Raw genomic sequence first — 14,845 nt, 5'->3', positions numbered from 1 at the left:
AGAAGGCAGGGGGCCTGTCTTGCTGCTCTTTGTATCCTGGGTACAGAGCCCCTGGAACCCAGCACACTCGCTATGGTTTTTATTGCACCATGAATGAAAGAATGCCGTGTTCTCTCCCCCACCAACTAGACTGCAGGCTCAGTGAGAGCTATGGATGTGTCTTCTGCTTTTTTCTTTCTGGTGTATTCCTCACCTTAGGGTCCTTTTAGGGGCTGAATTGTTTCCTCCCACAAAAATCTTAGGTTGAACGCATAACCCCCTAGACCTCAGAATGTGACTGTATCTGGAGACAGTCTTTCAAGAGGCAATTAAAGATGAGGCCTTTAGGATGGGCTCGAACTTAATACGACTGGTGTCATTATTAGAGGAGGAGATTAGGACACTCAGAGAGACACCAGAGATGAACACACAGGAAGGAAAGGCCACCTGTCTTCAAGCCAAGGAAGGAGACCCCAGGAGAAGCTACCCTGCCAATACCTTGATCTTGGCCTTCCAGCCTCCAGAACTGTGAGAAAATACATTTCAGTTGTTTAAGCTCCCCAGTCTGCAGTATTTTGTGATGGTGGCCCTAGAAAGCTAGTACACACCTGTACATCCCACCCAGACCCAGGGTCTGCTCAGATTTTTAAAATCCACGAGCCCAGATTTTTACATGGAAATCTGGGCCAGAGAAACAACGCATGTGGCCCAAATCCTGACCATCTACCCAAACTCCTAGCTTTCAGAGCAAAAGTGAGCCCTACCAGGGATGGTGTTGTCCAGTAGAAAACCCAGAAATCCACCAACAAACATGCCTGTGGTCAGCAGCACCTGGATGACCTGGTCCAGTTGGAGAATCCCTGGAGTGGAGACAAAGTGACAGGGAGTAAAAATGGGCAGGAGGGACTTCCCATTGTGACTCAGGGGTAATGAACCCAACTAGTATCCATGAGGACACAGGTTTGATCCCTGGCCTCGCTCAGTGGGATAGGGATCCGGCGTTGCCGTGAGCTGTGGTGTAGGTTGCAGACGCGGCTCGGATCCCGCGTAGCTGTGGCTCTGGCGTAGGCCGGTGGCTACAGCTCCGATTCAACCCCTAGCCTGGGAACCTCCATATGCCGCGGGAGCGGCCCAAGAAATAGCAACAACAACAGCAACAACAACAAAAAATAAATAAATAAAAATAAAAACAGGCAGAGGATCAGAATAGAGGTTTTTCCAAAGAAGACATCCAGATGGCCAACAGGTACATGAAAAGTGTTCAACATCACTAATCGTCAGGGAAATGCAAATCAAAACCACAATGAGATAGCATCTCACGCCTGTTGGAATGGCTTTTACCAAAGACAAGAACTAAGAAGAGTCGGCGAGGCTGTGGAGAAAAGGGAACCCTTATGCACTGTTACTGGGAATGTAAATTAGTGCAGCTCGTATGGAAAACAGCATGGAAGTTCCTCAAAAAATTAAAAACAGAATTTCCATATGACCGAATAATTCCACTTTTAGGTACTATTCAAAGAAAGTGAAAACGCAAAAAATATATGCATCCCCCAAGTTCAGCATTATTTACAAGAGCCAAGATATGGAAACAACCTCAGTGTCCCTCAGTGGCTGAATGACTAAAGAAAATGTGCTATAGATTCCCAGTGGATATTACTAAGCCATTTAAAAAAAGAATGAGGGGCTCCTGCTGTGGCACAACAGAATCAGCAGCATCTTAGGAGCACTGGGATGCAGGTTCGATCCCCTGCCTGGCACAGTGGGTTAAGGATCTGGCGTTGCCACAGCTGTGGCTTAGTTCAAGGCTGCTGGATGGGATCTGATCCCCGGCCCAGGAGCTCTGCCTCGGGGCAGCCAAAAACAAACAAACAAAAGAATGAAATTTGCCTATGTATGACAACATGGATAGACCTTGAGGGCGTTATGCTAAATGACAAAAGTCAGATAAAGACAAATAGTGTATGAGCTCATTTATATGTGCAATCATAAAAAAAAAAAAACTCATAGAAAAAGAGATCAGATTAGTGGTTACCAGAGGCAGGGCGTGAGGGCAGGAGGAATTGGAGTAGCTGGTCAAAGGGTAACCACTTCCAGTTATAAGATGAACAAGTATGAGGGCTGTAATGTACAAGACGACTAGAGCTGACATTGCTTTACAGAAAAGTTGTAAATCCTAAAAGTTCTCATCGTAAGGAGAAAAATTTTTCTCTTTTTTTGCATTTTTCTTCATTGTATCTATACGAGATGACGGGTATAGACTAGAATTATTATGGTAATAGTTTCACAATATATGTACATCAAACTTTTATGCTGTATACCTGGAACTCACACAGTGATGTATGTCAACTATATCGTAATAAAACTGGAAATAAGTCATGACGATGTAATATAGAGCATGGTGATGCTAATGAATTTTTTTTCGAGTGACAGGAATTTCCAGGGACCAAAGGCCTCACCAGCTCTGCCCTGGAGTGGTCAAAGCCTAGAGGATGGGGAATCACCTGTGTGGAGCCTCTCGGGGTTCTTGTTCACCCAGTTGGGAACAGCAAGCCCACAGTAGATGGAGAAGCCAAAGACAAAGAGGTTTCTGGATGAGTTCATGTCCACGTACTGCAGGAGAAAGGCCCCCAGGGCAGCCCGGACCCATCAGCGCCTGTAGTGCAATCAATCAAACAGACCCCTCCAAAGCCCCCTCCCCTCCCTCCACCACCGGAAGTTGGAGCAGGAAGCTGGACTCAGAGGGCACAAGCTCTCAGCCAAGTCCTGACTCCCACCTAATCCTGGGAGCTGAGTGCTTTGGATTTTTTTTTTTCCTTTTTTTCCTTTTTAGGGCCGCTCCTGTGGCATATGGAAGTTCCCAGGCTAGGGTGGATTCTGAGCTGTAGCTGCTGGCCTACACCACAGCCACAGCAACTTGGGATATCAGCTGCTATCTGCAACCTACACCACAGCTCATGGTAACTTGGAATCCTTCACCCACTGAGCAAGGCCAGGGATTGAACCCACGTCCTCATGGATACCAGTCCAGTCGGGTTCATTGACCACTGAGCCACAGTGTGAACGCTAAGGTTTGGATGATCTAATTCGAATTGATACAACTTTGTTTTCCAGAAGTCTGGGTGCTTCTGGCTACTTCTTTCTTCCATTTGGGGCCAGAGCGCTTTCTGGGACAGAGGAGTCCCTTCCCCTGCTCCCTTGCCCCACCCCGTTCCACTGTCTCCATCCCTCCGGGCTCCTGGCAGGAGATGCAGTGCTGCTGCTTTTCTAAGGATGCCCGGCCTCACCTGCAGGTTGGAAATCCCCACGGCCGTGATGACCCCGAACATCACCAGGAACATGCCTCCGATCACGGGGGTCGGGATGGTGGCAAAGGCAGCCCCGATCTTCCCGAATACGCCCATCAGGAGCAGCACACAGCCCGCGGCGACAATCACCATCCTGCTCCCCACCTGCAGCGCTCAGGGAGACGGGGGCTGGAGGAGGAGCTCAGCACTGGCCAGGCTGCGCGCCCCAGAGGCCTCTGCCTGCTCCTAGGGCACCACGAATCACGCACCAGGGGACCCACAGGAACAGCCCCCCCCCCCGACCCAGAAATGCCCCCATCTGCTCCCATACGGGTTGGAGAAAGGATGAGGATGCGACCTTGAGTCTCCACTTCTGCCCTCACCTCTTCTCTCTGCTGCTCTCACACTTATCATCAAGTCCTGGTTCAAATGCCCCTTCTCTAAGGAGCCTTTACAGTGAGGCAGGAGGCCTCTCTTGGGAGGGAGCAGCCCAATGGTGGTCTGAGAGCCAATCCCAGCTCTGCCTCTAACTAGCTCCGTGGCTGGGGTATGTTACCTAACCTTTCCAAATGTCAGCCTCCAAATTTACCAAGTGAGATTAATAATGCTGACTTCACGAGCTCATTTTATGAGGGTAGCATTAACCTGACACTACAGGAAAAGGAAGTCCAGTTGACCCTTGAACAAGGAGTTTGAACTGTGTGGGTTCACTTACACACTGATTTTTTTCAATAGTAAACACTACAGAACTAAACAAGCCATGACGAGTTGAGTACATGGATGTAGAACCGCAGATATGAAGGAAACATGGATATGGAGGGACCACGTATACAGAGGGCCAACGATAAGTTATAAATGAGAGCTCCCACTGTGGCTTGGTGGGTTAAGTACCCAATTTAGTGTCTGCGAGGATGCGGGTTCAATCCCTGGCTTCAGTCAGTGGATTAAGGATCCAGCATTGCTGAAAGTTGTGGCATAGGTGGCAGAAGCAGCTTGAATCTGGCATTGCTGTGGCTGTGGTGGAGGCCAACAGCTGCAGCTCCAATTCAACCCTGAGCCTGGGAACTTCCATATGCCTCAGGCGCAGCCATAAAAAGGGGAAAGAAAGAGTTACATATGGATTTTTGACTGCGTGGAGGATTAGTGCCCCTAACCCCACCTCATACACCATACTGTTCAAGGGTCAAATGTACAGATCAATATTCCTGATGAATACAGATGCAAAAATTATCAAGAAAATATTAGCAAACTAATTTAATAGCACATTAAAAGGATCATACACTATGATCAAGTGGGACTTATCCCTGGGATGCAGTCTTAACATATGCCAATCAACAAATGTGATACACCACATTAATAGAATGAAAAGAAAAACATTACCATCTCAATAGATGCAGAAAATCATTGGAAAAAAAAAACAACACCCTTTCATGATTGAAAAAAAACAAAAAAACAAAAAAACAACTTTCATGAGTTCCCTTCATGGCTCAGCAGTTAATGAACCCGACTAAGATCCATGAGGATGCAGGTTCAATCCCTGGCCTTGCTCAGTAGGTTAAGGACCCAGCATTGCTGTGAGCTGTGGTGTAGACCAGCAGCTGTAGCTTCAATTTGACCTCTAGCCTGGGAACTTCATATGTCACAGGTGTGCCCCTAAAAAGAAAAAAATTTTTTTTTCAACAAATTGAATATAGAAAGAATGTACCTCAACACAATAAAGCCCATATATAAAATACTTGCAGCTAACATCACACTCAATAGTCAAACGTTTGAAGCTTTTCTTCTAAGGTCAGAAACAAGACAAGGATGCCAAGTCTCATTACTCCTACTCAACATATTACTGGAAGTCATAGCCATAGCAATCAGGTAAGATAAAGAAATAAAAAGCATCCAAATCAGAAAGGGGGAAGTAAAACTATCTTTATTTGCCGATATTATGCTCTTATATGTAGAAAACCCTAAAGACTCCACCAAGAAATTGTCATAGTTAATCAATGAATTCAGCAAAGTCAAAGGATATAAAATTCAGAAATCAGTTGTACTTTTTTATACTAACAATAATTAAACATCTGGGGGAAAAATCCCATGCACGACAGCATCAAAAACAATAAAATACTTAAGAATGAATTTAACTAAGGAGATGAAAGCTTTAAGACTTTGATGAAAGAAATTGAAGACACATAAATGGAAAGATATCCAATGTTTCTGATTGGAAGAAATGATATTATTAAAATGTCCATACTGTTCAAAGCCATCTATAGATTCAATGAAATTTCAAATTTCTTTCTTTCTTTTTTTTTTTTTTTTTTGGTCTTTTTAGGGCTACACCCGCAGCATATGAAGGCTCCCAGGCTAGGGGTCTAATTGGAGCTGTAGCCACCGGCCTACACCACAGCCACAGCAATGCCAGATCTGAGCCACTTCTTTTTTTTTTTTTTTTTTTTTATTTTCCCACTGTACAGCAAGGGGGTCAGGTTATCCTTAGATGTATACATTGCAGTTACAGTTTTTTCCCCCCTGAGCCACTTCTGCAGTCTATACCACAGCCCACAGCAATGCCGAATCCTTGACCCACTGAGTGAGGCCAGGGTTCCAACTGCAACCTCATGGTTCCTAGTCAGATTCATTTCCTCTGCACCACAATGGGAACTCTGATTTCTATCAAATTTCCAAAGGCATTTTTCACAGAAACAGAAAAAACAATCCTAAAATTAATATGTAACCACTAAAAACCCTGAATAGCCAAAGCAATCCTGAAAAAGAAAAATAAAACTAGAGGCATCATACTCCTGATTTCAAACTATACTACAAAGCCGTAGTAATCAAACCCATAGACCAATAGACCAGAAATAAGAGCCCAAAAATAAAACCATGCATATATGACCAACTAATATGTGGCAAGGGAGCCACAAAACTTGGAAAGGATAGTCTCCTCGATAAATAGCATTGGGAAAACTGGATAACTACATGCAGAAAAATGAAACTGAACCACTATCTTCATACCACTCACACGGTTTAACTCAAAATGGATTCGATACTTAAATGTAAGACCTGAAACTGTAAAACTCCTAGAAGAAAACACAGGGTAGCTTCTTGACATTAGTGTTGGCAATGATTTTTTTTTTTGGATATGACACCAAAAGTACAAGCAACAAAACTGAACATCCACAAGTGGGACTACACAAAAATAAAAGGCTTCTGCACAGCAAATCAATCAACAAAATGAAAAATCACCCTATGATGTGGGAGAAAACATTTGCAAACCATCAGATGAGGGTTTAATATCCAAAATATATAAAGAACTCATACAATTCAATAACAACAACAAGTTTTGAATGGGCAGGAAGCTGAATAGATATTTTTTTCTAAAGAAGACATATACATGGCCAACAGGTACATGAAAAGATGCTCAACATCACTAATCATCAGGAAACTGCAAATCAAAACCACAATGAGATATAACCTCACATCTGTTAGAATGGTCATCATCACAAAGACAAGAGGTAAGAAGTGCTGGTGACCATGGGGAGCAAAAGGAATTCTGTGCACTGGTGGCGGGAACGTAAATTGGTGCAGTCATTATGGAAAGCAGCATGGAGGTTCCTCATGAAGTTAAAAATAGAACTGCCATGTGATCCAGCAATTCCACTTCTGGATATTATGCAAAGAAAATAAAAACGCGAACTCAAAAACCATTCATCCTCTGTGCTCACTGCACCATTATTTACAATAGCTAAGATATGGAAACAATCTAAGTGTCAATCAATGGATGAATGGATAGAGAAGCTAGGGCATATAGAGGGAAATATTATTAAGCCATAAGAAAGAATGAAATCTTGCCATTTGTGACAACATAAATGGACCTTGAAGGCATTGCGTTAAGTGAAAGAAGTCAGACAGAGAAAAATAAATACTGAACGATTACGTTTACATGTGGAATCTAAAAAAGCTAAACTTGTAGAAGCTGCAGGTAGAACTGGTTACTAGGGGCTGCTGCTGGCGGAAATGGGGAGAAGTTCATCAAGTAACACAGCCTTCCAGTTAGAAGATGAATCAGTTCTGGGGGGCTAATGCACGGCATGGTGATTAGACTTAACAAAAACTGTGCTGTACACTTCAAAGTTGCTAAGATAGTAGATCTTAAATGATCTCACCACAAAAAAAAAACAAAAACAAAAACAAAACAATTATGGAACGTGATAAGAGGTATTAGTTAATGGTGGTTTGTTTGTTTGTTTGTTTGTTTTGTTCTTTTTGCCTTTTCTAGGGCCGCTTCCTGAGGCATATGGAGGTTCCCAGGCTAGGGGTCCAATCAGAGCTGTAGCCACCGGCCTACACCAGAGCCACAGCAATGCCAGATCCAAGCCACTTCTGCAACCTACACCACAGCTCGAGGCAACGCCGGATCCTTAACCCATGGAGCAAGGCCAGGGATCGAACTCGCAGCCTCATGGTTCCTAGTTGGATTCGTTCACCACTGCGCCAGGAGGGGAACTCCCTAATGGTGGTTTTATATGTACATATATATCTCAATAAACACACTAAACACCTTAAACTTATACAATATTATAGTCACGGGTACCTCAGTAAAGCTGCGGAAGGGAGCTGAGGCGCCGGGGGCACAGGGATGCAGGGGAGAGGTGGGGATGGAGCGGAGAGCGAGAAGAGGGCTCCAGCGTGACGCGCTTGAAGGGCCGTAGAAAGGAGTTAAATTCCAAAGACAAGGCATAAAGACAACGTGATGAATCTAACATGCAGTGTATAGCGGTCAGCCTTGGAAAGGAAGGAAATTCTGCCAGCTGCACCATATGTATGAACCCAGGGGACATGAAGTGAAATTAGCCCCTCACCAAAAGACAAACACTGTCCGATTTCCACTTGGACCTGGAGCGGTTAAATTCCTAGACAGAAAGCAGGTGGTAGTGGCCCCAGGGCTGGGAGAGGAGGGGGAAAGGGGGGGTTGCTCAGCTGGCACAGATTTCAGTTTTGCAGGAGAGAAGAGTTCTGAAGTTTGGCTGCACAACAATGTGGGTGTGGTGAACTCCACTGAACTGTACATTTAGAAATGGTTAAGATGCTAAATTTATGTTCTGCGTACTCCGCCACAACGAAAAATCTGGAATCCAGGTGTTTTCATTATGGCTCAGTGGTAACAAACCTGACTAGTATCCATGAAGACATGGATTCGATTCCTGACCTCCTTCGGTGGGTTAAGGATCCTGAGTTGCTGGGAGCTGTGGTGTGGGTCACAGATGCGGCTCAGATCTGGTGTTGCTGTGGGCCGGCAACTATGGCTCTGATTCGACCCCTAGCCTGGGAATTTCCATATGCTGAGGGTATGGCCCTAAAAAGACAAAAACAAAAACAAAAATAAATCCAAAGACAAAGGAGACTCTCAGCAGAACTGGGTTAGGCAGGGTAGAGAATGATGTGATTTCTATTTCCAAAAGTTCCCTCTATAAACGTCACTTTGTTATTATTAATCAATGCATTTTCTCAATTAGGACAAATTAGATTTTCTCGGCAAGCAATTATTATGGAATAGGTGTAAACTATGATTCCCCCTCACCTATGGGGAGGTTCATTAAGATACAAAACTGAGATGAGGCTCATTTTCACGCTGTCATACTGCACTAATTGGTCCAAAATCAAGAATCTTAAAGGTGAGTTTTCCTCTAGTTCATTTCTTTTCTTTCTTTTTTTTTTTTTTGTCTTTTTAGGGCCACACGCGTGGCATATGGAGGTTCCCAGGCTAGGCATCCAATCCAAGGTGTAGCTGCTGGCCTACGCCACAGCCACAGCAACACAGGATCCGAGCTGCATCTGTGACCCACACCACAGCTCAGGGCAACGCCAGATCCTTAACCCACTGAGCGAGGCCAGGGATTGAACCCACATCCTCACAGATGTTAGTCAGGTTTGCTAACCACTGAGCCATGCCGGAACTCTTCTAGGTCATTTCTACAGAGGATCGGTTGTGCTAGAATCACTACTAATCGCTATTACCTGGTTTGCATAGTGTTCTTCAAGTAGCTAGGAGTTTGTTTTACCCCCTTAGAGCGGCTATTAGATCGGGAAATAAAATTGTTTCTAAGGTTTTTAAAAATACTCTGCTGTGAAGATCATGGGCTGTGGGTCACACGTCATCCCATCACAGAGCCCATCCCAGTGCCAGCACACACAGCTGTCACAATGGGCATTCCTGATCATTGTGCTAGTCAAGGGTTATGTCTGGGGTTTGAGTGACAGCTATCAGTGAGACAAAAAATGACCTCTGACCCGGAAGCACTCAGTATGACCCTCAAAAGTTAAAGTTGTACTGCTCTGAGGAGCCCCTCATGAGTCTATTATCAGTGAAAGTCTGCGGGTAGTTCTTGAACCTTTCCCTCCATTTGTGTCTATTCCCAGTCCTTCAAAGATACTCTAGTGTTGTTTCAGTTTTGGAAGTGAAAAAGTTCTGGAGATTTATTGCACAACAATGTGAATACACTCAATATTAGTGAAGTCTACATTTGAAAATAAAATGGGGAGTTCCCTAGTGGCCTAATGGTTAAGGATCCTCCATTGTCATTGCTGTGATACAGGTTCAATCCCTGGTCTGGGAACTTCTGCATGCCACAGGCCTGGCCAAATAATTTAAAAAATAATAATTATGTTATGTACATTTTACCACAATTTTATTTTATTTTATTGCTTTTTAGGACCGAACATGCGCCACATGGAAATTCCCAGGCTAGGGGTCAAATCAGAGCTTCAGCTGCCAGCCTACACCAGAGCTCACGGCAATGCTGGATCCTGAACCCACTGAGTGAGACCAGGGATTGAACCCGCAACCTCATGGATGCTAGTCAGTTTCATTACTGCTAAGCCGCAACAAGAACTTCCTAAAAAAAAATTTTAAGATACTATAATGTCAATAACTTGAAGTCCATTAATGCAGCAGTAAAGCAGCAGATTCTGCCTTTGCTTATTTTCTTAATTGTCCTCATTAGAAGACGGGGTATAAGAATTTACCACTTAAGAAGAATGTTTTGTTTTATCTACAATGGTAACAATGAACTGTGGGAACAAAGGCATGAATCTAAGCACAGCAGATCCACCTGTCAGGTTCAACCATATTCCTTGGATATGCAGATGGTCTCATAAAGTCAGCAATAGGTCATCCCCAATCCTAGAACCACGGAACTGATATGTGCAGCCCTATACCTCCTCTAGTCTGGGCAGGGACTCCTAGAGAAGTGAAGAGAAAGCTCTGGCCTTCAGCCTGATTTCTCTGGGGCCAACAGGGAGAACCAGTGCAGATGCAACACACGGCCACAAGGGGGAGGTCTAAGTCCGAATCCGGGTTAATCCGTCTCCTGGATTTGTAGCCTGCGTGCTCTATGTATTTTTCTTTCCTGTTCTTTCCTCTCCTGTAAAGGGTCTTAATTTAGATATGACACACCAAAAAAAAGTTGTTTGTTAAATACAATTTTCTGTTCTGCATGAGATTTTTTTCCCTTTAGCAGGAAAAATACCTGCTACTTTATACTTACGAAGCCCCTTCCTATATCTTTGTGTGAGCTAGTGGCCTCACGTGCAAAAACATTTCTCTCACTTGCACTAAAGGTTTTGAAGCTTTCAGAAAATATCAAAGAATTTAGTGTCAAAACACACAGAACTTGCCATAGGGGTGGGTGCTGGCTCTGCTGTTTGCTTCAGGGTTTTAGCTCACTCTGTGACAGAGGCCGTGCAGGATACACAGGTGGATAGGTCCAAAGGAGCTATCAGAAAACACAGGATGGGGAGTTCCCCTTGTAGCTCAGCAGGTTAAGAACCCAAAATAGTACCCATGAGGAGGAAGGTTCAGTCCCCTGCCTCGCTCAGTGGGTTAAGGATCCAGCAAGCTGTGACGTAGACCTCAGATGTGTCTCAGATGCAACAGTGTAGGCCGGCACCGGCAGCTATAATTTGACCCCTAGCCTGGGAACTTCCATATGGCGCAGGTGAGGCCATTAAAAAGATTTTTTTAATAAAAAAAGAAAGAAAACTCAGGGTGGGGATGTGTGTGGGGGCATCGTGTTTGCCGAAGCTCACAGAAAACACAGAAGAGCAACACAGCAATGCTATTCTTTTCTAAGTCGCCTTAGAAAGCACCATCCCAAAGAGTATCTTGCTGACACTATAGGGCCTTCCTGTGGAAAATGGGGGGCCATGAAGATATTTTAAGCAGGGACTAATGTACCTGGGTTCTAGAAAGATCCTTGGGCAGCCATGTGGTAGCTAAATAACAGAGGGGCAAGATGCTGAGAAGAGACAGTTAGGGACACTGCCATGTCCAGATGGGAGACGATAAAGTCGAGGTACTGGGAACGGAGACAAGAGGACGGGAATTACGGGCATGTTGAGAAAACTGGACCCAGTGTGAGGGGCGCAGCTCAGAGAGCAGTCACGGATGACTTGGGTGAACGCACTAAGCCAAGGCTCACAGAAGAAGGATGGGGCCATGGACTGAGCATCAGAGGCCATTCTGAGTGTGAGGTGTCCTTGGCATATGCAGGTGGAGGTGGCCAGGGGGCCACAACCAAGAAGGTCAAGTCCAGCAGGCAGAATAACGGCTCCTCAGGGATGTCCCTGCCCTGATCCCCAAACCTGTGAATGTGTTAACGTACACGGCAAACGGGACCTTGCAGTATGATCAGGCGAAGGATTTTGAGCTGGAGAGAGGAGCCTGAGCTACCCAGGTGGGCCAGTCTAATTACCTGCATCCTCATAAGCAGAGATTCTTGCTGCGCTGCGGCCAAGGGGAGACATGACTATGGAAGAAGGGTCAGAGACAGGCCACATTGCTGGCTTTGAAGGTGGAGGAAAGGAGCCAGAGCTTGGAATGTGGGCAGCCTCGATGATGGAAAAACCAAAAAAAAAAAAAAGGATTTTTCCCCTGAAGCCTCCAGAAAGGACCACGGTCCTGCCAATACCTTTACTGTAGCCGCACGGGACCCGCGTTGGCCTTCTCTGACCTCCAGATCATAAAAACACTCAATCACTTGGGGTTGTTGAAAGTCATCAGGCTTGTGATCATTTGTTGCAGCAACAGTAAGAGACTAAGACACTGATGAGAGATTGCGCTGCCGCCCGCCCCAGGGCCCACTGTCAGCAGACTTACCCTCGTGATGCTCAGTGCACCCACGTTCTCGCTGTAGGAGGTGGTGCCATTCCCGGTCCCCCAGGCCCCTGCCAGCAGGCAGCCCAGGCCCTCAATGCCGATGCCTCTGTTGATGGCGTGCCTCGGAGGGGGTGGCGCCCCCACCAGGCGGGCACAGGCGTAGTAATCGCCTACGGACTCCACCATGGAGGAGATAACCCCGGCGATGATCCCAAAGACGCCAGCCAGGCTGATGGTGGGGAGGCCCCACTGTCCTGAAAAGGCAATGCAGGGGGAATATGAATCTGGAAGATCACAGGCTGCTCAACCCCAAACAATTTCATCGCCCGAGGATTCTCTGGAAGGCTTTAAAGACCAAGCAACGCGTCTTCCAACCCCACAACTGTCCTGCGGCTTTGTCTCCCACCCCTGCCCTGCCATGCCCCAAACTTGAGGTCGCTGTGCACAGACAGAGGCAGCAACAGGGTCTGTTCCAGGGAAGGCCTTGAAGCATTTCAAAGCCAAGATTCTGATTCGGGGTGGCCCTAGCTCCCCAGTCCAGGAGGAGTGGAACCTGGTTATTGATACACCCTGGACCAAGAACTGCACGGAAAGGAGAAGTGGCCTCAGCAATAGCCTTGACCACCAGCCCAGAAATGTTCTATTTCCGTCCCAAGCCACCCTTGGAGCCACCACCTGCAGAAGGAGACCCAAAGTCTGGCTAGGGGGTGGGGACCTCTTTATCCTCTCCCCACCCCCAGGCTCTGGGGTCTGAGCAAGGCGGAGGAGGGGATGAAGTGTGGGCCAGCTGGGAGGCAGGCCTGGGAGCGGGAGCCTTTGGGCAGCCACTCCCAGGGCATCCTTAAGACAGCCTAAGGGTCTTCTTCTCTTGGGGGTTCACATGGACTCCCGGGGCTGACCCTCCTTGTCAGATGCCGTGGAGAAGACCCCTCTCTGGCTCTGTTCAACTCCCCCTCCAGTGCCCTGGCCCCATGGGTAGTCCTGGGAAACATGTGTCCCAGGCAAAAAGATCCCCGTCTTCTCTTTACCTGGGTAAGGGACGCGAAACCAAGGAGCCTGGCTCAGGACGTTGCCTTTGGTGTCGGTACGAGCCAAGTACCCGTAGGCTGTGGGTGCCGAGGGTAGAGCGTTTGTGATGGTGAGCACAAAGCAGAGCAGCCACGAGAGGCAGAGCGCTAGCAGCACCTGCGGGAAGGAGGGGCCCTTCACACTCGGCCCCGCCCCCGGCCCGCCCTGGTCCCGCCCACGTCTCCCCTCCCGGAGGGGCTGGACAGAGGAGGGAGATTAGGAGAGCTCTTCGAAGCAAGCAAGAGTTGGGTGAGGAGCCGTTCCAAAGACAACAGGAATCAGCTGTGTCAGGGGCTAGTTAGCACACTAAAGAAAGATTGAAAACAAACCACGGGGAGCCCTCGTGTCAAACAGAGGCAGGAAGGTCTAGGAAAGTGGACACAGCTTGGGGCAGAAGGTTTGCAATCTGGCTCTCTTTCTACTGTTTGCTGATCACGTGACCTTGGATCAACCTTCCTGAGCCTCAGTGGCCTCATCTTTGCAATGGAATCATAACCATTGCTCTGCAGCGCTTGAAGAAGGATTTCTTAAAGGTCCTTAAATACAGATTTTTAATCTCTGGTCGTAGATCCCCCGAAATCTGTATTTTCAGCTATACCCCCATGTGATTTTTAAAGCTTTTTATTTTTTCTATGATTGTTGATTTACAATGTTCTGTCAATTTCTACTATAGAGCAAAGTGACCCAGTAATATATATATATGTGTGTGTGTATATATATATATATATATATACACACACACATTCTTTTCCTCACATTATCCTCCATCATGTTCCTTCACAAGTGGCTAGATATAGTTCCCTGTGCTAGACAGCAGGATCTCATTGCTTAACCCATGTGATTTTTATGCACACTGAATTTTTGGACCCCTGGCCTACAGGGTTGTTGAAGGATCACTGAAATCACGTGGAAGTGTCTTTCTACAATGGAGAATGTCAAGAGATAAATTAAACCCTGACAATATTTGTGTGTGGCTGGCCGCTGCACCTGCTTGACAGGGTAGAGCAAATTCAGCAGGGAAGGCTCTGAAAAAGGAGGCACCAACATCATCAGGGCACATCTGGATTAGCCAGGAACCCCGGAGAAAGAACCTGATCTAAGCAACTTGGCCCTTAGTTCCGCTTCTTTAGCGGTGAGCCTGGCTGTCTCCCCCAGCGCCACGGTCCAGGGACGCGGGAAGGCTGTCCCGCACCTGCACCCAGGGCAGCGACCTGCTCTCTGCTCCTGGGAGAGAAGCCTTGAGGAAAGAGCTGGACCGCATCACACCCACAGACAGGGGGCGCTCCCACCATCCGAGGGGCGATGAAGGGAGGCTGAGGAGCAGAGGCCATGGCAGGTGGAGAACATTGACTAAGGGGTCCGCTGGGAG

At 46.6% G+C, this 14,845-nt stretch overlaps 1 protein-coding gene across 4 annotated transcripts in view; it reads right to left on the bottom strand.

Annotated features, from left to right (window-relative positions):
• LOC100525318 (solute carrier family 23 member 1-like) overlaps positions 1–14,845 on the bottom strand; it is a 54,874-nt gene that overhangs the window by 4,482 nt on the left and 35,547 nt on the right. For all 4 annotated transcript variants that reach the window (XM_021078776.1, XM_013985609.2, XM_021078775.1 and 1 more), the window contains 5 exons: positions 13,437–13,593; positions 12,409–12,662; positions 3,264–3,428; positions 2,481–2,589; positions 744–839 (listed from right to left, as the gene is read on the bottom strand). In XM_021078776.1, the coding sequence (XP_020934435.1) occupies positions 744–839; positions 2,481–2,589; positions 3,264–3,428; positions 12,409–12,662; positions 13,437–13,593 (781 nt within the window). The remainder of the gene's footprint in view (positions 1–743; positions 840–2,480; positions 2,590–3,263; positions 3,429–12,408; positions 12,663–13,436; positions 13,594–14,845) is intronic.

This window comes from Sus scrofa, chromosome 18, assembly GCF_000003025.6.
Source record: "Sus scrofa isolate TJ Tabasco breed Duroc chromosome 18, Sscrofa11.1, whole genome shotgun sequence".
Lineage (NCBI taxonomy): Eukaryota > Metazoa > Chordata > Mammalia > Artiodactyla > Suidae > Sus > Sus scrofa.
This window is presented reverse-complemented; position numbering and strand designations above follow the sequence as displayed.